The sequence below is a fragment of the Platichthys flesus genome, chromosome 13 (assembly GCF_949316205.1).
Source record: "Platichthys flesus chromosome 13, fPlaFle2.1, whole genome shotgun sequence".
Taxonomy (NCBI): Eukaryota; Metazoa; Chordata; class Actinopteri; order Pleuronectiformes; family Pleuronectidae; genus Platichthys; species Platichthys flesus.
Window position 1 is genome coordinate 11085949 of NC_084957.1, and position 27011 is coordinate 11112959.

Consider the following 27011-nt stretch of genomic DNA (forward strand, 5'->3'; position numbering starts at 1 on the left):
TCCCCTGAATATGCCCGACTTTTTCATTAAGTATCATGAATTATTCCCTGAGAAATAAGGGAAATGTAAAAACCATGTGAGCGTAAGAAATGGACAAAAACCAACATCACATACTTCCACTGAGTTTCTCTCCGAATCCCACCAGGGTCAACATGATTTGCAGTAAATGAGAAATAATACCACCAGCAGGGTCTTTCAAGAACAAGACACTTGAACGTGCAAGTGTTCTGCATTTTACTTCTGTAGAGTATCAAGACATCACGAACAGTATGTGATCACATGTTTGACAAAGTGTGATAACTTGTGAAACTTTAACAATGACTCAGCAGCGTCCCGTGGAAATACAAGAAAGCAGTGGAGAGCTGAAGTGGCTCTTCGAAGAGCAGGAGTGTTAAAGGAGTAGTAAAGCTCCGTGTCAGCAGCAGCACCGAGCGTCTCCATCCTCCTCGTCAGCACACTGGGATGGAGCTTTCCTCCGTGCAGCCTCAGACATGTGGCAGCGATCGATGCCCTTATTTCCCCTGGCGACACTCCGGTTCGATGGCGGCACATGAATCACACGGCAAACTGCTTGTTTCTGGATTGAGGCGTCTTCTGACTTTATTCATGAATCCCCGGTGATATCCCCCCCATGATTTGTACAGCTCACACTGTACTCCCTCTCTCTTCGACTACTCATGTTTTCAAAGCTGTAATACAGCATCATTACAAATGAGAGATGGCACATGGGGTTCATCATAAAACTGAGTTTATTGTTTGGCAGATAGGAGTTGAGCTGATATACTTTTCAGTGTCTGGGGGCCCAGAGACAATCAAACTTCAAACAACTGCACATTTAACATACTTTTAGCGTATTTATATTCTCAATTCAGATGAATAAAGGTTCCTTAATATCCATCTGTCATTTCCTACGCGACGCTTAGTTCCGTTCCTCAGGTCTCCTCCAGACACCGATCAATGCTACCTGAGTCTCAGAAGTTTCACATTAGTCATCCCGACCGGTTTGGAGTGGCGACAGGCAGCCGCTCCTCTCGGCCTGACACTCCGTCATGGCGGCGGGAACTAAAAACCGGATATTGAGTATGTCACACAGCAGGGAAACGGGGACACCTCGGATTCATTAGTTGACAAAAATGTCAAAAAAGTTCCACCGCAGTCTTTTAGACCTCAGAGCATAAATCAAAGAGGTCGTAAGTGGATCAACGTGATATATTAGATCTCAAATAAATAGGTTGTTGTGAAAGTTGACATATATTACTTTTCTGACTATGGCTACGTTCATTTTTAAATAAATCGTCAAACATTTATCATAAGACAGTGACAGATAATTAAAGAAGACAAAGTCGTCGGCTGTAATCACAAAGAAACACACAAACACACAAAACTACAGCACAAGCATGTACATCATCATCATTATGTTTTTACTTCTAAGGTTCAAGCACAGGATTGTTGACGTCTGTGTTTTAGAAAAGGCACCGGGCTGATCAATCACAGAGATTGATGGATCTGCAATCTGATGCTGGTTAATAATGTTTGGTCTGTGTGGTTATTAGAGTTTCTGTATTAACGTTGAAAACAAGGCACAGTCAAGGTTCAGTGGGTTTGAAAGTCAGGACTGGAAAAAGGTTCAGAAAAAGGACTGTTCCAGTAATAAAGAGGGAAAGTACGACAGGGTACTGAGGTAATGATAAAGAAAAAAGATCGATTTTGAGAATAAGGTCATACTATTACTAGGCAGTGAGAAAAGCCATAATATAAAAAAAGACCATCAATTACAAGAATAAAGTTACAAATTTATCAGCACATCTATATCAGAAGAGTGAAGTTGTAATATTACAAGAAACGTTTTTTCTAGAAATCCTCTGATATTCCTCTTGCAAATGAACTTTCCTGAAATTACAACTTTATTCTAATAAGATAACAAATTACATTCTTGCAATTTTAAGACCTTATTCTCAAATTTGCTTTGTTTTTTTGTCCTTTAAGTGACCTTCATACTGCATTGAAATATGGATTGTAAAATAGGCTCTCGAAAAACTATTCTGTTCTCGTAATAAAGAAGGGAAACAACTTTAAATGGCATTAAGGTAATTGTAATAAAGGATGTTGTTACAAGCTCAGACATTCTCCGATGATGTTGATTTGTGGGTTTATAGCAATGTTGTGTTGGAGCGTTTTGTGTTTAGAATTTGTCCGCCTCACCGGGTATGATTCCTCATCTGGATGTCAAATCAGTGAAACAGTTTCAAGTGTCAGCAGCTGCTTACTGTGCAGTTTCTATTATAAGACCTTTCTGATCGCTGTTGAGTGAACTTCACCCTCCCCCCCGGGAAGTATCGTCGCACACCGGCCATCAGTGGAACACTCGCTCGCCATCCCAACACCAAACTACGTCATCGGCCTCTGTGCTTTACTCATCTGTGAGAGGCAGTTTGGGCTGATCTTGGACAAGCAGTTGCTGAGGTTCAGGCTCGTTTTCACCCGTTTCTCCCGCTGGCGCCGGTTGCAGAACCACACCCGGACCACCTCCTTCTCCAGGTGGAGGCCTTTGGCGATCCGCGCTATTTCCTGAGAGGACGGTTTGCTTTTCTCCCCGAAGCTGTGCTCCAGAGCCTCCTTAGCTCCCAGGCTGTGGTGCGGGGGGGGGAGGGGGGGGGCAGGGAGAGAACACTGAGAATAAGCATCTACATCTACATATATGCGCTCTGTATGTATGGTCCTTACATTAGATACCTGATAGTTGTTCTCCGTTTTCTCTTTCGCTCGTTCATCCCTATTTTGTCGTTGTACAAGGCTGCAAGGAAGAAAACACGTCGTTACTTTATTGTACCTGTAGCTGTGAGTGAGGATGGAAAAGAGAGATGGAAGTGAGATACTGACAGTTGATTACTGAACAATCTACTCTAACACACTGGACCTTTTTTGAATTCTCTCCAATCACCTGTACGACTGTAACATAAGAGCAACTGTGACGTCCCTATGACCTTTAGAACAGATAGTAATGTCACCCAGTTAAAAACCACATTTCTCAGATGCACTGTAATGTGACCTTGTTCTACGAGACATGTGAAAACCTACACTATAAAACACGATGCACATTTGTGTCAAAGTTTTCCTTACATCAGGTCTGAGTAATTTGACCTCATTTAAATTAGAAGTAAGAAAAGATCAGCTCACAGCCACGGGGCGGGGGCCAGGGGGAACTGGCCCCCGCTCGAATTCTGATTGGCCCTTTAAGTGACCCTGTCCTGCTAGTAGTCAATAAACCATTAGGACCCAATGCAACAATATTTAGAAAGGACCTCTAAACCTCAGTGTTGTTTGAGAACGACCCCCCCCGAAACCTGAGGGTTTTCTCGAGAGCTGACAGAAATTCTAATATTGACCTGAACATTAAAAAAACTTTTTCAAATATATTCAATGATGTTTTTCTTTGAATCAAAGCTACGGAGTTTACATATACAAGAAACACTTAAATGTGCACCTTACTGAATCAGGAATTGTACATCCACATTGGATATATAATTGGCTCCTCTGTGGCCCCTCATTTTAGAAAAATCCTAGAGCTGCCACTGCTTAAAGCCCGATGATTAAGATGCATTTATTTGTCCCAAACACATTCACAGGCATGCAAAGGAACACTAATGCAGGTAGGGAAATTTAACTTCTTCATTTAACCCATCTGGTGCAGGACACACAGAGCAGGAGTAAGGTGCCTTGCTCAGGGGCACTAGACAGGGTAGGGAGACTCTTGGATTTTTCTTCTCTGCCCATAGTCCAAGTTTCAGCCACTAGACCACCGCCTCTCCTTTAGACCACCGCCTCTCCTGATAGATATTAGTTGATTTTAATTAAGTCATAAAGCAAGAAGACTGTGAACTTCTGACTTACATGATGTACAAGTCGGGCATAAATCTTAATAATAACGCTGGGAAAAGTTTGCGCTCATAATTTCTAATAGATCCTTTCAGACTAATCAAAAGCACTTATTTTCCTAACAGAGATGAGATGGCTAAAGGTTACATTTAAATAAATGCTTTCGCTGATGGCGCGTGATGGCTGATGCGTGCGTGTGACTCACCGCCGGCCAGCTCCGCTTCATTCAGCCATTTGGACAGAATGGCCTTGAGTTTGCAGGCGTTCTTAAAGCTCAGCTGCAAATTTTCAAAGCGGCAGATCGTGGTCTGGCTGAACTCGGAGCCGTGCACAGCAGCGAGCGCCTCGCCTACATTAGTCTGGGTATAGCCTGGAGGTCAAAATGGGAAAGAAAAGGAAACACTTTATTGAATGCACTGGAAGGAGAAGCAGCTCTTGGTGGGTGCAAACACAGACGCATGTGGTGAGATATCTAATTGTTGCAGTCAAACACAAAGATGGTTTCAAGCTGCCCAGGAATCTTACCCAGCTTGATTCTCCGTATCTTGAAGTCATTGGCAAACATCTCCAGCTCTCGTATCTGCGGGGAGTCCATGGCGGGGGTATCGTCGGGGTCCCGCATGCTCTTCCTCTGGGCATCGGTTTTCATCTCTCCGAGAGTGGGGCCCCCTGGGGCCTCATCAGTCGAGAGTATAGCCGAGGGCAGCGAAGAGAAACCGTGGCTTAATGCGCAAGAGCCGCTGCTCAGACCATGATCTGGAAACTTGTACAAGCAAGGAGTAAGAGACCCTGGAGAAGGGGAGAGGGGCAGAAAGAGAGGGAGAACTTGAGTGAGGAAAATTAGTGGGTTGGAGGCACAGGGGAGACCCTCAGCCTGTCAGAAGGGCACTGGAAGCAGCATGGCCTCTATTCCCACGAGTACACTGGGAGCCTTTATCTCAACAGCACAGAAAGTGTTTTGACGTGCCCCTGTGAGACTCTCTGAGGCATGGGAATAAAAACTTCCCTTGGTTTGATTGGTGGGCAACAAGATGACAACTTCTAGCCCCCCCCTCCTGAAATGAAGGTTCAAGCCGGTTTTATATTTGTTGCCACCGCTGTCCATTTGTTTGTTTGTTTGGCAGCAGGATTATGCAGAAACTACCAAGCGGATTTCTCGAGGAAGTGTGGAACATGGGCCCAAAAAATTTTTTTGATGCGGCTCCACGGAGGAATCTCTCATTTTAACTAATTTCCCTTCTTGTTTATAAAAAATAAATAATCAGTCTCATTTAGGGAACCGATATTTGTGAGTGTGTGCACTTTGTTGCAGCTTGATTGAATCTAAGGGGACTGTTGGTGGAGGAGTGGGCTCTACTGAGTGCCATTCTGTTTTATGCTATGAACTGCAAAGCCTTCTAAACTTTTGATTATTTGGTTACAAGAAGAATTTCACAAGGAAGTACCTTTGCGATTACAACGCACAATCATAAAGATGTGCAAGTTATGGGTCTACTGAGTGCCATTCTGGTTGCTGATATATTTTAATTTCCCATACATCCATCCACCATCTACACTGCAGAGGGTAGCGGGGGGAGCTGGAGCCCATCCCTGTCGATAGGGTACCCCCACCTGGTCAGATCACCAGTGTATCACAGGGAGAACATATAAACACAAACATCCACTCACAGGCAAAGTTTGCAATTAATTGAACCCCTAGCTGCATGTTTTTGGAATATGGGAGGAAGCCGGAGTACCAGGGGAAAACCCCCCCCGCAGACAAGGGAGAACATCCACAGTCCAGAGAGAGAGAGAGACCCCGGACAAACTGGGAACCTTCCTGCTGTGCCCACTGCGCTGCCTTCTTTTTATTTTCTGTCTCTTTGAATGTACAAGCAACACTTCAAATCCGCAGTGGAACAGATGCTGTCACTCGCACGTCTACTAAGAAAACACAAGCACAAGCTGGGCATTGAATGTACCGTATGTTGTACGGAATGAAATGGAATTTCGGGCTGATGTTCTGACAACTGAGCCAACTCCATTCACCGAGCAATACAGTGAGCAGAGTTTGAATGGTGTGAAAAACAGGGTGTTGAAGTAACTCTAGTGTTTTCAGCGGCTTCTCGTCCTTGGCTCCTGTGTCCCCACGCAAACCTGAGATCCCTTATCACACTTGTTGTAAAAGGTTTGTTTCCAGGAGCGATAAACGTTGCACAAAAGACCAAAACCTTGATTCCTCATTATTTCTACAGGTGGCTGTTGATGCCTCAGTGCGATACAGTGGAGCTGCTGCTTGTTAACAACTAGTTCCTTCCTTTATTTTGTATTAATGACGGATTACTGCCAGAATAGCAGATGGTTGGTGCATAATTGGGATTTTTGTTATATGATGCTTCCCCATTGGATCACGGCTTCAAACACACACACACACACACACACACACAGAGCTGCAGTGGAGGAAAAGAAGTGCATTGATAGATTTTACCGAATAAATATTTCTTTGACACTGCGTTCTTTTCACTGCAGTAGGCTACAGCAGTTCTACGGATCTCATGCGCTTTGTTTGCTGCAACTGGATCTGAGATAAACAAGACAACACTCCCCTCTTGTGTTTGTGGGGTTACAATGCAAATGTAACATGCATGTGTCACCTGACTTTCTGTGCTAAGGGAGGAAGAGATTGGCTCCTTGTTTTAGTCTCAGCAAGTCAAATGCACTACCCCTTCGTTTAATCCATCTTCTATGATTTTTTTCATGTTGTTGTGCAAATCAATGTTATGAGTAAATAACACTGATGTTGACAAGACAAGGATAAGTATTAATGCACATTTTTCTTTTAAACATTTATCTAAAAGATTTTTTTCTATTATCATTTTGTAAGACTGTTGTAATGATGAGATTATCGTTGGATTAACAATTGAATCATAATGGTGAGACTGTTAATATAATTATACAATTTAAATTAATAATATCATCATTTTATACTATGTTATATATTGCACACACACACACACACACACACACACACACACTTCCTTATATTGTTCTGTCTGTTGTGTTGCAAAGGTAAACAATAAATCAAGAGTTTTTTGTGTGATAGTCGCTCCGCTGATCAAAATTCACACGGGTTTCATCTCAGCCTCATCCACTTTGCTCGGGGGCAAAGATTTATCTCTCCGGCTGCCCGGCTAAAAGACAACAGCAACAATCCATCAAATGCTTGTTGCCTCGAACAGCAGCGCCTTTCCGCCTGAGCCCGAGGTGACAACATGGCTGTGAACGCTTCATCTGAAACTCTAATGTGCAGCAGCTCAACGTTTTTTGCCTCTGTGGAGAAATACAGCTGCAGAAATACTAAATGCCATAACAGCCCTCTCGATCTCCGCGCCACCCCCCTGTAGAAAATGGTTGGACTTCCAAAGTGGACAGAGAAAAGGCTGCTGTCATCGACCCGGTGAATTGTTCTGTCAAGTCTACGCAGCAGCAGCTGGAAAGCAAAGTGGCAGGTTCTAGCAGAACTGTATGCACCAGTGATTTCCTCTTGTCTTGAAGGTGTAGGGGAGAAGTTGAAATCAACTCTTTTTTTAACACTAGGAGGTAAAATACCGGTACAGTGCACAGCGTGTCTGCCTTCTTACAATTATAACTTGAAGCCTATATTTCATAGAGCTTGGCTGATGCCTCATAACTTCCTGTCAGTCTAGGGCTTGTGTGACTTGGGCCTGAGGCGCCGTGTTTTGCTCACTGTGCTGGAGGGGGGGGAGGCTGTTGTTCTGCTCTGATGTTCCTTGGACTGTGTCTACACACGGCCATGGCGCGGTGCACACAGAGGCTGAGCGGGCAGCAGAAAAGAGAGAAAGAAAAACAAACTGCCACATTTACGTAGACTGTCACTGCAGTATAGGTAATTTACCCCTGCCTCCTCCATGTTAGTGGATGGGACATGCAGCAAACTAAAGTCGCATTACATAACATCTTCTCAAAGACTGTTTGTGTCATATTATCTCACTGATGTATGTTCATATGTCTGATAAGTTTGGTTTTAATTTGTTACTGGTTGCTAAATCTTTATATACATACTCTACATACATACACATCTATGATCAGCATGGTCGCCTGTTCATTTTCTCTTTATCTATACCTGTACCTTTCTGTAAATATATGTGTATGTGTTTATATATCTGAAAACAAGGTTGGTGGTTGATGAGGTAAAAGGGGCTAAAATAACCTCTAGATAGCCGAGAGGAGTTGATAATTCTCTTTGGGTTCGTAAAGCAACACCTTTCACATTCCACTTTGTGTCATTTAATCCATTGTTCATTTTTAATTAATAGATTAGTGCAGCTTTAAAAATTAAAGGAGCAATTTCTCCTGTGATCTCATCTCTAATCACACAGCTCTGTTTAACTGTTTCTACCTCCTCTCCCATATCCTCTTGTCCAGCACTGTTGACCTGTTCGAACAAGTATCATCAAGTTTCTCTCGTGGATTCCCCCCCTCTTACCCGCATCATGTGCCTCCCACTAAATTCCTCAAGGTTTATTTGTCTTAATTACAGTTGGTTTGTCAGCCTTTTAATAATAAATACCTCCCTGGTTTGAGCTAAGCATCATCCCTTTGTCCCAAACAAGTTGATGTTACTCACGTCGACCATTGGTTGCATCTGTCACACCATCATTCGGCCCCTTGGCGGCACAGCATCTTTATTGAAGCGACAAATGATCTCGTTGTGGTCGTAAATGTGGGCCCCGGTTTAATTTTAATCCTAATGTGTTTCAGCACCGCCTTGGTCAGCACAGACCAAACTGCTTTATTAGACCATTTACAGGAGAGGGTTGATGTCACCGGGTCGATGCTCGAGTGGGTTGAATCCTACTTTTTTAACCCTGCTGGCATTAGGTCTGGAAATACTAATCACTCTGTGCCACCAGGGTTACGCTTTACTTAATTTACTCTTCTTGGCCTGATTTTCCTCCAGTTGGTTTCATCATATGAAATTGTAATATTTAAATTACACTTTCGTTAAATAAAGTCACATTCATTTTTTTTCTACTCAAGACCTACAGAGGAGAGTTATGTATTCAGTGAATCTTATTATTCATGAGGAATTAGTATGCAGGACTCCTCTGTTGTAACAGCCTGTCTGACAGATTACACTTGCTAGTATATTTCTTTTGGTCTGAGTTCATGTCTGGTACAAAAAAAAGTTGAAGTTGTTCAACTTCCTTGGAGATAAAAGTAAAAACCAGTGCTCTCAAAGTGGATTCAAAATGAGGAACCTTGCATTTTCCATTTTAGTTGTGATTGTAGTTTAGATTTAAAGCTTAGTGCATGAATGTAATATCTGAGCATTATTTATACCGCTTTTCATCCTCACGGCAAATGAGCCTCCAAACCGAACAATCTCCACACACAAAGACCCAGACCGAACCGGGATTCGAACCAGAAACCTTCTTGCTGTGAGGCGACTACATCTAAATATATAGTTACCTGTTGTTATCTGTGTTTTTCACCACAGTCCATTTGGCTGTTGGTTGGTTTTTAAGCAAGATTACGCAAAAACTACCAGACTGATTACCATGAAACTTCGAGGGAGGGAAGAAGCCATTACATTTTGTTGCCGATCTGGATCAGATCCAGGATTTTTTTTTTTGAACATGTTCATTGATTTCTCACAGAATAATTAATGGATCTCAATAAAAATCTGGCATTTTTATGGAACTGATACTTATGAGTCTGGCAATTCGGTGCAGGTCCTAATAAAAATTTGTATCCAGTGAGTTTTAAGTTGGTTTAATTAGGGGACTGTCTGGACTTGATAAAGGTTTGCACTCTACCAAGTACCATTCTAGCTTTTAAATACATTTTAGTTGCATTGCACAACGAATGCTTAAAGTTCCTTTTCCTCCTCACTGAGTGTAAAACATCAACCAGCAGGCGGTAAAGACATTAGCTGTGTGAGATATTGAAATGCAAATATAATCTCAATTTGAATAGATGGAGCTCCCTTTTAAATTAGGTAACTGGTGTTAAATTGCATAAACAGCTGCTTTGCTCGAGCACATATCGAGTGTCAAAAATATTTAGAAAAAGACCACAGAGGACTGACATGAATCTGTTTCCTTCTGCCATGAGCAAAAAAGGAAATCTCTCGACACCAACATAGCTCTTCGAGACCGTTTTCACACTATTGCCTCTTTATTTGGGTTTTCTACACTCTCTGCAGGAGGGGGAGGAAGTGTCCTCTTTGACAGTTACGCCTAACAGCTGCGCTAAAGATCTCAGGCACTAGGTCAGGTAATCAAGTCTGAAATTGATTTGAACTGGTAGCAGATTTAAAATTAAATGGAGGATAAAGTCATTCTCTGCTGAGTTTAGCAGGCTTAACTGCAGGACAGGGGGAGAATGATTATGCCTGTGTGTGTGTGCATGCATGTGTGTGATTGTGTGTGTGTACATGAATTCATACAATTGTGAGGACCATAAACATAGACGGTATGGAGTGAGGACTTTTCAGAAAGTGAGGATATTTTGGCCACTCCTCACTTTTCAAATGGCTGTTAAAGAGTTAAGACCTGGTTTCAGGGTTAAGGTTCGAATTAGGTTGGGTTTAAAATCAAGCACTCTGAGTGTGCGTCACAAGGGGCCTGGGCATACGGGGACCGTGGATGTATAAAAATAAAATCTAAATTAAGTTAAATATTAAAATTAAAAAACACTTAAAAAGTCACTCATTAAAATCATAATTGATTTGGTTAAAATCGTACCATACAAGGGAATAAATGAATAAGTAAATAAAATAATTAAATAACAGAAAGACCACAGACACCGAGTAGGAGCAGTTGGGCATTTAATTGCGATGATTAAGTTTGGGCTATGGGGCTATGGGATGCATTATGCAAATCATTGTCCTCACTAAGTTAGAAATAGAAGAGTGTGTATGTGTGTGTGCCCTCATATGGGTGTGTGTGTGTGGGTGTAAGTGTGTATCTGCTCATTACCTTGCAGTGGGTTTGCGCCGCCCACCATGTTAGGGTGAGGGACTCCACATGTCTGCAGGATACAAGTCTGAGAGATACTGGCAGAGAGCATCTCCTGAGCTAGAGAGACACAGAGAGAGAGAGAGAGAGAGAGAGAGAGATACCATAAATACCACAATAACCTTTATCTATAATCTTCATCAAAGCCTCTGTCAGTGCAATTATTGCTATGATGCTGTTATATCTTCAGAATATTGGATTGATAATCCGAGCTTCAACAGTCTGAACATATTGACGTCTTCACACGGAACGCCTCAGTGTGATCTGTGTCAAATTATGAGACTACATCCGTGTGTCCCGCCTGTCAAATAAATGATCTCGCGTTTGGTGTATAGAGCCCACAAACAAGTTCAGACTCCTCAGCAATAATTAGCTGATAAATAGTTCAGCTGTCTGACAGTGTTTACTTTTTCAATTTCCATTAATTATTTAGTTCAACGTGAGAGAGAAGAACATTTCCCAGAGTCCAATGTAGCATGACCAGAGTGAATCTGCTTGATAAAAACCCAACTATATATTTTTAAAAAAAATGTAGGAAAGCAATTTATAACAGAATTATTTATACATAAAAGAAGCTGAAACCGGACACTTTAATTCTATATATAACCATTTACATCTTCCACTGCTAAATACATCACGGCTTTGTCATCTTCACCATCGAAGATACCTCAACAGCAGCAACTACTCACCTGTCATCATGCCATAGGTGGCCTGCTGGTTGCTGTAGTGACAGGGGGCGACTGGGTAATGAAGGCTCGGGGGGCTGTTACCCAGTGCGTTGCCGAGGGAGGAGGCGGACAGATGCATGTGTGAGCGCTTGGAGCTCTGACCCAGTGAAAGTCCAGATGACACTGATGGGGGACAAACGTGGTTTCATTGTGAGTGGAGAACAAAAGACGGAACAAAACAAGTGCTGCAGAGACGTGAAATATAACGATAATTGTTGACAGCTTCATTGTAGTCGACAGACAGGAAAAGAAAGATGATCTCGCTGTGTGTGTGAGTGTGTGTATATAAATAAATAAATGCATCGCTAACAATGTACATATCCATCCCCTATCCTCATATTTATACAGCATATATTATTCATTGCGCTACGTTGCTTCTTCAGACAACTTATCAGTTGACAACATAGAAAACAAGTTATTGTCATGGTGTATACTTGGTCATCATTGTTTCCTATATACTGTATATTCTACTTTCTTTTACATGTACATTACAGTCGGAACTATGCACCACTAAAATTTAAGTATTATTGTACCATTCCTGAACTTATTCAGTTTGGTTATTATTTCTATAATAGTACAGTGGGAGTGAACAATTTAATCAGCAGTCAAATTCCATACATGTGTACAAATACTTGGCCGCAAAAAACTGATTCTGATTCTGAAAATGATGATGGCAAATATGTGTGTTTATTTCTGTCTCATGTAGGGCTGAGCAATGCACTAATATAATTTTAGCAATTGCAATTTAACAAAAGCATTGTGTAAGCAAAGTGAGCTGGTGTAACACAACATATATTTGAAAAGAAATATGAAATTTATTATTATTATCATCAATATGATACGAAAACTTCCATCTGGATATTTTTTTGGACCATATTGACCTCATGCTCATGCAGACAGAATGGAGGAGAAAATGTTAAGATTTTAACTAATTTAAATTTTAAACTCCAGATGGACTTATGAGTAATACAAACTAGTTAATATAATTATATTCTTTGAATCAAAAACAAGAGGAAATAAACATGATGTTTTAGAAGTTTTGAAGTGTTGGAATTATTGCAATTCCCCAGCTGGAGGATCCACACCAGTGTGGTTAAGATGCACTCTGATGGTGCAGCTCGTGTTCAGACACTGTCTCTTTTCTTTTTGTGTATTATGATTTGAGTTTTCATGAGGGCCGTGTCAGAAAAAAATACTCACCGAGGATTCAGTCATAACTGTGAATTTATTTGTTCCATTATTAAACTTGTATTTGTCTTACATGGCCATATTGCAGGCTGCATTTGGTTTAAATACTTATGGGAAGACGATACAAGATATAGGCCGGGTCAATATTTAGTAGCAGCAAACAACAAAGGGCCAAAAGCGCAGTGATGTCACAGTAGAAAAATAAATGTTACACGCTCAAATTGCCTCTATATATATGTAGTTTGTGATTGACTTTCTGCACAATCCAACACAGTCTATTCTAAACAACAACAGTCAGCGGACACTAAAGTGTGTTTTCACCACATTTTTCCGGAGACAGAACCAGACCTCGGGGAATTTGTCATAATGATAACACATCCTCAAATGCAATTATCCAGTGAGTAGAGACAGCTGGGCCAACCCAGCTGATTTCATGCATTTACATAGTTTGAATTGGATTTGAATAAATGTGTCAATTTGTCCTCCACTGTCACCAGATACTGGGCCTTGTTAAGGAGGCATCAGTGGGGCGGCCAAGCACAATTGTGCAAATTATACGTCTATCAGAGCAACTTGTATCTGTACAAGAGACTTGGCTCACCTGTGGCAACCCAAAAACTTCCGATATAATCAATAGTGCGTAAGTATATCTCTCACAATGCCCTCAACTAGACATTGTCGTAGGCACAATGCTAATACACTTTCTTCTAAAGGTTTCCCCAAGTTGTGATTGTGAATCCTGTTAGAGGCCTTTCTTCCTGCAGCTGGGATCTAATATCAGGAAAACATGACGTGGGTTATGGCCCAAATCGATCTGAATTCATGAGTTTCTATACAAATAATTAAACAAGGTAAAACTCATGAGAATAATCCAAGAGAAAATGTGTTTAACTCAACAGGACAGAAGACCCTCAGAGGTTCAGCTCACCTGCAGAAACCATGCTGTGTGCGTGGGACGTGGATGGCAGGCAGTCACTGGCGGATGCATGGTGCATGAGGATCGGTAAAACTGAGTCTCCTGACAGCTGCGTGAAAGAGTCTGTGTTAAAGGCCTGACACGCCATTCTTCTCTGCTCTGATCCCAATGGTAAGCTGAAGCTTGATTGACTGACTTCTTGTCTGGCTTTGTCTTCTCCAGCTTTAGTTGCCTCCCATCACTGCTGTTGCTTGTCCTTTGTCTTTTCAAGTCTTGTCCTCTGTAACCTGGGCCGTCTGAGTTTAGGCTGCGTCTCGTCTTCTTTGGCCTCGTCTTGTTCACGCCTCCTTGCACCACCTGGAGTCAAGTCCTCTTCAGTCACTTGGGACTGTGAGGGTAGAAAACTGCGATAGGTTACTTGGTTATTGTTCTCACAGACAAATGCATGTCAGCACTTCGAGCAACATTGTTCCGTTTTTTTTGGCATGACTCTTACCCTCCGCCGCAGACGAATAGTGATGAGCTGCAAGTTCAAGTCACTCTTTCTTGTAAATGTGCTCAAAGGTCTTTCTGAGCCACTGAGATTTCGCTCATTAGGGCCTCTTCCGTGAAGCTCCCTGTCTCTATTAGATATGCAGGTAAGCCAGTCTGTCATACCCTCAGCTTTTTTGCCGCCCTTGTCTACTGCAGGTATTTATATCCCACCCATCTACGACTAACCACCCCTCTCTCAACCTATGAGCCCCCCCGTCTCCTATGAGACCCCCACCTACCAATCCAATGTCAGTGCTGTTATTACTTGTGTTTGTCCTTACCTGCGTTCTTCTCATCCCGCTCCCAAATCCAGGATTAGGGTACAGCGCAGCTGAGAAACCCGATCCCCTCCTCTCTTCTTGCCATCTCGCCGTCCCTCTCCCTGATTACGGGATTGTGTTGTGGAAGCAAATGGGAAAGCAAAGTGAACACTTGAATTGTCTCAGACCAATTGCTCTGCTTTGTTTTGCTTGTGTGTGCCCGCAAGTCAATGCTAAAGCAACTTGGAAAACACAATATGTTCACTACACATCTTTGCCTTGCAGGAGCTTTTTTTTTTTTTTAGGGGGGGGGCGTTTTTGTCCAGATCTTATGCAGTGTGACCTGGAGGGGAGAAGCACCCCTTAACTCTGCCTATTAAGCCCACAACCCCCCAAAAATCTGTCGCTTTATCTCAGAGTGAGTGGCAGAAAGGCTTCCTACTATTTCGGCACCGTGTTCACATTGTGTCGAATGCAGAGACAGCGCCCCAGGGTAAGGACAACAGGTTTCATCAGGGAGGATAACAGTTAATCCGAGGAGCGTGGCCACCATGTGCACTCTGTTGTGTCTGTTTGTATTTGTGTTTATCCCGGGCTCTGCTTCACTATTGTTGATGTAGGTGGGCAGCAGGTGAAAAAAAGCTTGTGGGTGGCAGACACGACTCAACTTGTTCGAGCACATAGTGTTAATTTGGAGAGGGATAAACTCTTCGTCGATGTTTCTCCTCTGAATTTATTTGCATCTTAAATGTTGCTGAGATCATTCATTCACTGGACTCAAGCTGAGCAATCTTTTCATTTGAGGATGGTTTAGGGACAGTTTAGTTCATTTCCATCTTCAAATATCGAAAGAAACAATTTCAGGATTTGTTAATTAAGATTAAGATGCAGATGCATTTATTCGTCCCAAACACATGCACAGACATGCAAAGGAACACTCATGCAGGTAGGGAAATTTAACTTCTGCTTTTGACCCATATGGTGCAGGACACACAGAGCAGTGAGCGACCATGTACGGTGCTCGGGGAGCAGATGTTGGGGGAGTAAGGTGCCTTGCTCAGGGGCACTAGACAGGGTAGGGAGACTCTTGGATTTTTGGACAGATCTATCCAGGTTCGTCTTTTGTTGTCTCTCCGTGGAGTCGAACCAGAGACGAACCAGAGACCTTCTCTGCCCATAGTCCAAGTTTCTGCCACTAGACCACCGCCTCTCTAATTGTGACTTTGGCGTGTCAAATTAAAATCCAAATTAAAATCTAAATGCTAATAATCTTCAGCTTGGACGCTTGATAGATGCACATCTTAAATCAGATATTTGATTAAAAAGAGTCAATGAGGTTGAGCGCTGATAATGAAAGCCTTTGAGACAAATAGCTGAGCAAATCACAATGGACGTTGACAAATCTTATTTCACCCGTTCAAGGCTTGAAATAAACAAAGCAAAACCCATAATATTAAGGAGACAAGTGGACATAATGCTGTGTGACAACAGAAAGAGAGAAAAAAAACTCACCAACACAAATATCATCCTTAAAAATACTTTTCTTTCTTCTTTCACTGCAGCCAGCAACACCCACTCGGGCCAAAGTCCATCTTCCCAGCTGGCGAATGCAGTCTTATTTTTGCACACCGAGACTGAACATCCTCTGTTTTTTTAACAATCTGTGTGCTCCTGTAAATCTCGCAAAAAGTATAACAAGTAATTAAAAGAACCCATCAGACTGCAGAGTGTCTCAATAATGAGCAACGGTGAACGGTGCTGCAGCAAAAGTTCAAGTATATTTAATGCCTATGCTTATACTTTTCTTTTCCATTTTCTACAGCCTTTTCACTGACAAATGTGTGGAAGAACCTGAGTTGAAAGCGGCTGATCTGTAACATTTGGCCGAGATGACTCGAGGTCCACACAAAAGTAAATGTAGCCACAAAATAAACAAAGAAATTGAACCCGGAACAAGAAATGTTGACTTTAAAAATCACATTTAACCCTTGGTTTAGTCGTAATGTTTCTTTTTGCTGCAGGCTTACAAAAAAATGTTCAAATTTTTCTCAACACCATAAATATAACATTTTAGTGAAGATATTACAGGGATGTTGAAATTTCTGTTTCATTTTTAACTTAACGAAGGGTGAAGAACCAAAATGTCTGTTTGTTAATGTAACAATAAAACGTTCATGTTTTAAAATGATAGTGAAAAGAAGCTTCAAAGATCTATAGGCTCAGTCTGAATGGCCTCGTAGACGAGTAAAAAAAAAAAAGATAATCAAAAGGCGAGGGAATGGAAAAGGCAAAGCTTTCCCATGGATAGACAAGTAGACACACACTCACACACACACACAGACACACATAAAGAGGCTGAACTTAATTAGTGAAGAGACTATGAGTCAAAGGGGTTCTCTTAAAGCACCTGTCCGAGATCTCCCTCCACCATCCCTGTCACACACCCCCTCCTCACAAACACACACACCTAAATACAGTGTTCCAGTTTTCACATAGACTATTAGCTTAATTGCTCATAAAGGTGATAAAAACATCTTGCAACAGGCATAAAGTCGGATTCAGGCACAAGAGTAATATCCCTCCCCAACACAAACAAACACACAAACACACCAAAGACCACAGGTGCATGCACTGGTGCAGTGGGAACATGGTGCAGTGACACATTCTCACAGGTATCACATACATACATACAATCTACATGGTGTGGTCTGTGTGTGTGTGTGTGTGTGTGTGTGTGTGTGAGTGCATGTGTAAACCAGTGTGTTGAAAACCAGTTGGCACATCTTGTTTTCCCTGATGTGAATAAACCTGACAACACATTTGTGTATTTAAAAAAAATTAAGAATAAAGCACCATGACGTATACATCTTAATAGCCATCTCGTAACATCTTAACAGTCTTCACCGTAAAGAAAGTGTATGTGTGTGTGTGTGTGTGTGTATCAATGTACTTTTGTATAAACACCCGTTGAACACTTACAGCGACTGCATATAAAGATGGACGCAGTAAAGGTCCTAAAACCGGCATCCTCCATGTTAGCAGATAGGACATGGAACATGGACCAAGGTAAAAGGTCAAGGTACATATCAAATAAAAGTTTCTCAAAGAGTTTCTGGTATTCTAATAATAAAACTGTATTTGTGTAGCTCTTATCTAAACAAGGTTACAAAGTGATTCACATAAATCTATGTCAAAAAATGAATTAACTAAAATAAAAGGTAATCCACTCGTTACTTTTAAACATCAAATAATAACATAAGGTCAAGACCTACAGTATAAATATGTAGAGAAACCTAACAGTTCCCTCTAGTTCATATCAGACTGACATATATACAAATTTAGATTATTAGTGGTAGGTTTGTTTTTAATTGGTTATTTGGTGCTATTAAAACATTGTGAAACTACATGATTGACAGCTGAGACCGACTCATGATTGGTCGAGCCCCTCTAGCGATCGGTTGTTGCCACGACAACTCCAAATTAGAAAGATGGCAACGTTCGTATCTGGGAAGATTTGGCATCATCTATGTTATTTTTATTCAAGTGTTGCCATTTCATTTCATTAATCTGAAGAAATGCTGTTAAATGATGAGTACTGCAGTTGAGTATCATTCAGATCAACCTTCATGTTCCTGAGATTCACACAGAAGTAATCTTTTGTGTGAAAGTGTGAAAGTGTTATGCCGATAACACAATGAGAAGTGAAATTGTTTTCTTTGAGTTGTCAAAGATCTCCGAGCCAAGAAAACTGAACTGCTGCCTATTTTCTTAGGTCTTAACTTGAGAAAGTATTTCACGGTTGAATGTGGGTGTGAGCGTTTCCTTTATTAATACACACTGAACTTTGATGATTGGTCCCGCACCACTACAGAAAATTCCTCAAAGAATCAACCTTGAATAAAAATATCAGCACCAGTGTTTATTCACCAAACCCTACCTACATAAGTATTTCAAGTGAATTTTGGCAGAATGTCCCTGTTTTTATCCAAAGTAAAGCAGGAGAGAGGGAGCTGAAACCGATCGCTGCGGCTTTTTGTCTTGTCTGTGAATTTATGCATCTGTTCATTATGCAGTGATGAATTCCGAATGAGGCCTGTTGGATGTTTGAATACATCACGGCAGAGGTCAGCTCTCCTGATGAATATCAAGCAAATCTTATTCGCCGCTCCGACCACCATCTGCCCGGAGCTGCGCCTGACTCACCGAGCACAAACACTGCCCGAACGCATGGGATGCGGCTAATTTCATCAACATATTCAACAAACCCCGCTGAGAACAGCAAAGGTTAAGCGTCCATGTAGAAGGAAACAAGAACCTGCTCTCGTCGTCTCTCGCAGATTACGATCTCTCGTCATCAGGCAAATGTCAGCATCAAATATTTGATGTCTAAACTTCAGCATTTCCCACATTTATGTACAACGCTTTGAAGTATAAAAGCAACACTTCACTTTGTTGAGTGTTTTCTGTAATGTTCCGAAGCCCTGATGGAGAAAAAAAAGAAAAAGGATAAAGATGCCGCAGAGCACAGGAACTGTAATATACTCTCTTGAGCTCCATTCAACAAGTTCTCATTTCATTCCACAGCACAAGAGAAAATAAGACATGAAGGGCTTTCAGCCACAGTTACCGGTTACTTATCCCTTAGCCCGACCGCAAGCATTTTAAATTGGCAACTAACCTTTGATACGCAATGGTCGCACATCCAATCGCTCGTCCCACAACAGACTGCATGAAAGGTTCCACGAAACGTAATACAAGTGAATGAGCCATCCAATTTACCATCAACAGTATTCAAAGGTGTGGTCGCTGCCATGGAAATAATAAAACGTAAAAGTAAAAGCGTCACCCAATTTCTCCAACGATCATGATTCAATGCAGTAAAGATGAAATATAATTATTCCGTATAAACCTACTGTGAGTCCCGCGGGGAACTTCCTCCGTTTCCCTCCAACCCAGACGCCACATTTCATCCACCGAGCCTCAGCCAGGAGCACACACTGTGCCCCCCCCCCCAGTTTCCTCCTGACAATCACACAAATATATTTGGACTTGCTAAATATATTTATTTCACAGCATGCTGAATGTTTAAAGAGACTTTTATTTTACGATCCATATACAATTTGTGGCGCCGGATGAGATTCAGCCCCAGACTCTACATAGTCAATACGGCTGCAGGCGCACCGCTCTGCCCGACCATGCTCCTGTCGTCCATCTCCTCTGCTGAATAACACGATGCTGCAGAAAAAAAATAAGTAAATCTGACAAGTAAGAACATTTATTCTTCAAGGAACTGGTGGGAGAAGAGTGACACGTGGGTCAACGCTTGACCAGATGAGACAGAATATTAAAATAAATAAAAATAAAGAGTGGAAGTGACACCGGTACGGGGGGGCCACGCCGCTTTGGATTCAACAGACATGTGTGAAACTAACACTGGTTGATGTCTGCCCTTCTGGTGGAGTGGTATTTGAATCCATGAGAAATCCTTCTTCCGAGTTTTTCCACTGCAGGAAAAATGTCTCAGCGTATAAAGTTCAACATCATAAACCTCATGCACAGTGTAACAGTAGTATTTAAAAAAGCGAGGCTGATGCACAATGCCATCATGTCCTCCGGGCTGTGATGCAAAGTGCTCAAATGGTTGTAAAATAAAAAAGGAGGAACAAAGGGAAAGAAACTGTGAAGGGTGGAGAAGAATAAAAGCATGAAACATACATGATGTACACATGAACATGTACATGTCATTTAATCAACTTCAATCGAGTCTCTCTGCCGGGGCAACAAATGAAAAAAAGAGAGAGAGCGAGAGGGGAAAAAAAGATAAGAAGTAGAATAAAAATCATACAGGATGGATGTAGACGGTAGCTAGGCAACAGGCAGGAAGACAGGGCAGTTTACTTATGTGCCTTGTAAGTCTACAAGCTTTATGAGTTTCCATCTATCCCTTCATTGGCTAAACATGCACTGAAATGAAAAATAAATACAGAAAACAGAAAGAAGTGTTGAGGGTCAAAAGACAGAGTCAGAAAATTGTGAGCATCAAATTGTTTTCAAGGTTGCTGCACCTACGCTCGCGGTCTATAAGTTTACCTTACTTCGTTGTCAATTACATATTGTTTATAGAGACCATATTCAAATATTACATATCATATTATATGAAATACTGCTGTTACACTGTGCATGAGGTTTATGATGTTGAACTATCAAAGAAAACCTTTTAGCAGGTGAAAAATAAAATGAATGCTGCAACTTTGTAACATTTAAGACCTCAAATCTGGTCTCATCAAGCATAAAGCCACAGAGCACATTAAGTGACAATCACATGAAGCCTGGTCATTCAGCTTTACAATTGCATTTCACCATCTGCTACCTTGAGGGCGCTTTCCCCTCACCTGGCCACCAGGAGGCTACAGAGCGGCAAGCACAAACAAAAGAGAGTGAGTGAGAGATGGATATGAGGAGCAGAGCCATGAGCCAGTAAAAGCAACTTCCTGTGAACGTCTCCACCTCAGATCTCCCCCTCAAGCACTTTGCCCCTTAGTTTCCATCTTTGGGGTCTGTGAAGGTTTTCATGAGATCAGGGTATTTGTTGCTCAAAGCAAAACAGTTCTCTGGTTAACTTCGAGTTGGGTTTATTTATTCATCTGGATCCACTCAGGCTTGTAACTTATCACCAGCTGTTCACATACAATAAAAAGCGAGGTGATGTGTACAGACACAAGCATTAAAGTGTACATATGTACTCATCCCTCCCTGACAGACAAGGATTCATACTATGATGTCAGATGCAATTGTAAATATTGTTCAACCGTTTCGTTCTGCATAGCTACAAAGAATAGGTTGAAGATGTTACAATTTTTAAGAAAATAAAAAATAATTTTAACTTTCTGCTTAGCCAGTGTGTGGTAAATAAGCTAAATTTGTTGCTAATCGATTCAGCATATAGGTTTCTTTTTATGTTTCATTGTGTAATGCAGGAGTTGTCTCTTTTGATTGTCCGACTGAATCCCCTCCGACACACCAATTCAAAATCAGTCCTCACAAAGCAACAAACCAAGCCAATTTCTTAGATCCTGAGAAGTTTACCCTCCTGAGATTCAAACTTTTCAACTGCGTTTTTCAAATAAATAAAAATACAAGGATTCAAAGGGAGCCGTCAATCAGACAGGTCTCTCTCTGGCCACATGTTATTAATTAACCGCTGCCACCATGAGCCATCCATGTGCCTGACTGACTTTGATTGTGCCATAGGGGCTGGTACGACATGAAAGGATGTCACTGACAGGCACGGGATCTGCCACCCGGAACGTTGATAAAAAACACACATGCAGTGTTGCAGGACAGCTCTGGGTTGAATATGCCGGCCAGGTGTTGTCTGTAGTGACAGGAAGACGTGGGTGGGAGGGCTGTGGCTCTGCTCTCCCAAATTCAAAGAGCTGCTGTGATAAAAGCAACACGGCAAATACATTAAAAAGAGCGATAACCCAAATATCAGTGGGGAACGGGCGGCGCAATAACGTTTCCAACAATGAGTTCTCTCTCTCCCTCTCTCTTGGCCGGTCCCTCCCCGTGTAAAGACCAGAGCTCGGAGGCTCAGATCAAACAGTCATCGCGATGAAAAGAGCAGGTCTCCGAGGGCTAGCGGAGAGAGGGAGAGATGCGACACACAGATCAGAGAGAGGGGAAACGACTGAAGGCTAATTTGCCCTAATGATCCACACTGTAACCAAAAAATAAACTTCAAAGAGTCGAGGGACGACCTCAAGATCAGCCGTCAGTTTGTCGCGATCGCTCACGGATCATCTCGAGCGCCGCAGAAGAGCCCACACAGTGGAGTGCATCTGACTCCCAATCGGCTTTGAGGATATCTTTTTTCAGTCACAGGCTTACATATTCCCGTTCAGCAACATTTCTCTTGCTGTTGTTGCCTTGAAGGCCACCTCTGCAGACTTAGATTTGAAAGGAGCTGAACTGAGTGGTTGGTAGCCACTCGAGCGGCTGACAGCAAACTGCACGGAAATAAACACGGGGCAGTAAAGATGGAACGATTAACACCACAGTGATATGTTTTCCTCGTGCCAGCCTCCTCCAAAAGTGTGGAAGTCGACGGGAGCAGGTTTTAAAGGAAAGTGTTTGAACACGTTTTTGCTGCCGGTGCACTGTGAGATTGTTGAGCAGGAGAATTTCATCTCTGGGAACATTAAGAGCCGACCATAATGTCTGCAGTAGCACAGTGTCCTCACAATTATAACACGTTGAAATATCGGATGTGAAAGAAAAAAAAAAGGCCTGTATCCATTGGTATCCATTGTATACCAATTTCTGCTTGCAGTACCACAATTCAATGCATCGAATTCTTAAGATGCATAGATGCTTCGTAGATTTGCAGACGTGTGACATTATACCTGCATGTGATTATGCTTATTGTCAGAAATCCCAATTTACTGCTCACTTAATGTGATTATACAGGAAGTAGAATAGAAAGGGAGTGAATTCACTTATAAGCAACTGTATAAGCAGGATAAAATAACACAGTGCCCGATTTAAACAGGCCTGTTTGGAAAGGTCTGGTGGGTTACAGCCTTCTCTCCGAGTGCAGAGTCACATCCGCGAATATCACGGGGTCAAAGTTCAGCGAAGGGAAGCAAATGTTTTATTCTCCTCCTGGCTCGGACAGATTAGAATTGAACAGTGCTTTATATGGATGTGTGTGAGCGAGCCCTGAAACTGAAAACATGAATCTACAGAGCTGTTCACAGAACCCTGAAGCTATGCCACTAGTCCATCACATCCAGAAGTCCTGATGTTAAAGTGTCTTTAGCCACACACACACACACACACACACACACACACACACACACACACACACACACACACACACACACACACACACACACACACACACACACACACACACACACACACACACACACACACACACACACACACACTCTGTTGTTGCCAAAAAAATAAGAAATGTCAAATAAAAAATGAAAAAAAGAAAAGCAGGCGTTTGGCTCTGGGTTCAAACAGCAGCCTGGTGGCCAGGAGTCACCTCAGAGGCTACTTTTTGTTTAATTGTTGAACTTCATATCTCAGTTTTACAGTTTTTGTGGACATGATGGACTCCGTAACAGCGTTAACCTACATTTAAATGTGACATTTAAAGCAAACCTGATCTCTGTAAAGGTTCTTCAGAAAGAAGTATAATGTCTGCAATCTTTTGACTTTTGTCCATTCACCGTCTCCATGATGGATGTAGTGCACCAATCAGTGCAGCACGTACGGATTAAGATAAAAAATTCAAAACGCAGTTCTGACATTCAGCAAAGTACTGCATGGAGGATTTGAAATGGTAATAACTGGACAGGCCAACAACCCATTTACAGACTAACTTGAAAAAACCTCAATCACCTTATTTCCATTAGTTACAAAAGAACACTTAAGGCTCTTAAAACATTAGCACACACAGATCTTGTCCTTAGCGCTTGATGGTCTGCAGATTAGTTTAGAGAGGCAGTTATAAGGCTCTATTTTAACGATCCGAGCACATTGCCTCAAGCTCACTGTGCAAGTGTCATATCTACTTTTTGCTCATTTAGATATGGGGTTTCTGTGCCATGGGCGAATGGTTCTACAAAGCCTGCTTCTCCTTAAAATGTTTTCACTTTGCATTTGAAATACCAGCTGTGTGTAACGCATTACTGTCATAATAATGTGTCTTTGAAACACCAGTAAAATACTGCACTGCCTCAGACCAGGTTTTTGTTCGTCAAAAGCGACATTTCTTCCCACTGCCTCAAGACAGACAGCAGTGCCCCAACAAGCTCAGGACACACACACATGCACACACACACACATGCGCACAGTCACGCACGTGATTTAAATAATGCGGCTGCTGTCTGGACATTTTTGAGGAAGCACACACAGGGAATCTCATTTTAGATTCAGTAATTTTCTTGGCTTTTTTACAGGTTCAGTTTTTTCTGTGGTAGAGAATGAGAATAGAGTTTGCCACAGACGGATGAGGCTATAACACACTAGAGGAAAGAACAAATAAAAATGCTAAATTTGGGCACTTTAATGTCACGCTGCAATGGCCATAGTTTGCCCTCTGCAGCACAGCAGAGCGTATTTAAAAGACATATGGAGTACACTGTATGGTTTGGTGAAATTTAAAAAGTTTGAGATGTTCATTAATTTTTTGTCATGAAAAATACAGCAGAGAAGTCCCCTCCACACATACACACACCATCAGCCTCTGGTGACTCATGGTCATGTTTCATATGGCATGTATAGAAAATCAAAGCTGATGGCTTTGAATCGAGCTTCTGTTGTTCCATCGCTCCTCGATTCAAGCGCTTCCCTGACGTCTCAGTCTTTGCCGCTCTAAGTAAAATGGTTCACTGGAGTGAAATGATTTGACTGCCATGAGTGAAAAGGTAACAAAAACCATACATGGTTTATAGACAATGCCAAAAAGTTACTGAGTCACCATGGAAACAGCAGATAGGCCAGCAGCAGATCACTGAGCGATCAACATGTTGCATGGACATAAAGGGCCAGTGGGTCTGAAAGCTGAGAGGCCTCAGACATTGTAAAAAAGATGGATAAAATGAACAGTTAATTTGACTAATGAGACCTCTCTGCATTATTCAACTGCCAGGAGGGGGCATGCATATCAGGGACAAATTAAAATGATAGAGTCCAACTGTACATAGTTTAAAATGAACTCCAACAGTTCCTCCACCAACAAGAGCAGTTGTAGCAGTGGGCATGAGCAGGCAGGTGCTCTTCATTGTGACTCAAAAAGGACACATCTCAACCAGGAGCTCAATTATATTCAGCTCGACCGTGTCCAGGAAGCCTCGTGTTGCCTGGAGGGGTAAAATATGCAGGATTGCACTCACCAATCAGTAGTGACTGGCACGTCCATTCCATCAGTCCATAAAGGACCTACAGGACCTCTGTCATTTAAAAAACATGCATAGTTTATTCTGACTGTTCTCCTCTCTGTGTAATTTTTCTGGTGATTTTTTTAAATCAGTGCATTCCTAGCTCTGTCAAAAGGAGGACAACATTTTCATTCCTAACCTGACATGACATACGCAGCTCTGATTGGCTCAGTTGTTTCAACCAACTAGAAAACAACCAAAGGAGCACTACACTTAGAACATAGACAATATATAAAGATAGATGACATGAACACTCCCTAAAATTGAAGCCAAAGTCTCTAGACCGCCACCTGCTGGCCGCTGCAGTGTAGGTTATAGTTGGTGATTGAGACACGGACCAAAATAAAAAGTAAAAGTCCACATAAAATAAATAGTTTTCTATCGTTTTGGTTTGTCCATTATGACATTGTCCAAGTGTGAATTTTTTTACGGTAAGTTTGGCTTTGTTAATTTGATGCTATAAATTTTTTTTGAAACATGATAGACATGTCCGTGAAGCTTCTAAGTCGCCCAAGTCATGGCATCTTCAGAAGTTGGACAAGGGTACATTGGCAACTGGACTTGCTGGCATATCTCGAAGACGCTTCAACTTTCATTTGAAGGGGCTTCTTCAGTTCTAGCTGACCAATGGGAAGATTCAGGTACTTTTCCTCTCTGGGACTATACCATGTGCTGAGAGTCATTATGTTAAATAGGCAAGTCGTTAATCCCCCCACCTCACACACACACACTCATAAAAAAGTGGGTGAAAAGTCATTTTTAATTGCATCAGCCATTTTAGTTGGTTCAGCAATATATTTTAAGTATATACATTCAGTACAAGTTCAGTGCAGTTCAAAGAAAACTATCCCTGTAGGTCCAGTTGATTTGCTGCTCTGTCCCAGTTATCTGACGTATACTGTAGGTCTCTTTTAGTGCAACATTGTTTCAAGAATATTTGCATATCTGCTCTGCTCGGGAGAAGAGACACTTGAGAGCACTTGATTTATAAAATGAGAACAGGCTCATGGCAACGAGCGCCACAGACTTTGAAGTGTAAATGAGGAGAGACGGACGAAAGACGGTTTGAATTTGGACAAAATTGGAAAAGAAAAGGAATGAAGAGAGGTGAGGTGATGTAATGTTTAGAGGAAGTGAGCCAGCAAAGTTAGGAAGGTAGGAACAGATAATGAGAACAATGGGCTGATGAAAGTAAAAGGAATGTCTGATCTTTTTTCGCATCCAGGTTTCTTCGCAGGTTTTTCACAGGGCCACGGAGATTACAGTGGATTTTGCAGTGTGAATTGTGGGACGACAAGTCGTAGACTCAAGGCTAATCAAACCAAACAGGAGGCAAATTACCAATTTTGAGAAATAAAGCAAAGGGAGTGATTGATTATCGGTTGTTAACTGTAGACTTACCTGAGATGTATCATTGTTGGGGTTGTGGTTGGCGTCATTAGGATGTCGTGGACCCAGGTCACCCATGAGCTCAATATTTATTGAGTTCACACATCTTCATCGATGGTCACTGGGATTCCTGGCCTGTACGA

The 27011-nt window shown here is 41.9% G+C and overlaps 1 protein-coding gene across 5 annotated transcripts; it reads right to left on the minus strand.

The window, feature by feature from the left end:
* Positions 1 to 730: 730 nt before the first annotated feature.
* pou1f1 (POU class 1 homeobox 1) lies at positions 731 to 27011 on the minus strand. 5 transcript variants are annotated; one of them, XM_062401827.1, is made up of 9 exons: positions 26881 to 27011; positions 14546 to 14646; positions 13743 to 14118; positions 11588 to 11749; positions 10860 to 10958; positions 4402 to 4665; positions 4082 to 4246; positions 2725 to 2794; positions 731 to 2629 (listed from the first exon to the last, which is right to left on the minus strand). In XM_062401827.1, the coding sequence occupies exons 3-9, from the start codon at positions 13876 to 13878 to the stop codon at positions 2389 to 2391; spliced, it is 1137 nt and encodes a 378-aa protein (XP_062257811.1). In that variant the 5' UTR covers positions 13879 to 14118; positions 14546 to 14646; positions 26881 to 27011; the 3' UTR covers positions 731 to 2388. The 5 variants fall into 5 exon arrangements, with proteins under 5 accessions (XP_062257811.1, XP_062257814.1, XP_062257809.1 ...); XM_062401830.1 differs by lacking the exon at positions 26881 to 27011 and having other exon boundaries at positions 13743 to 13839; positions 13927 to 14118; positions 14546 to 15621; XM_062401825.1 differs by lacking the exon at positions 26881 to 27011 and having other exon boundaries at positions 14546 to 15618.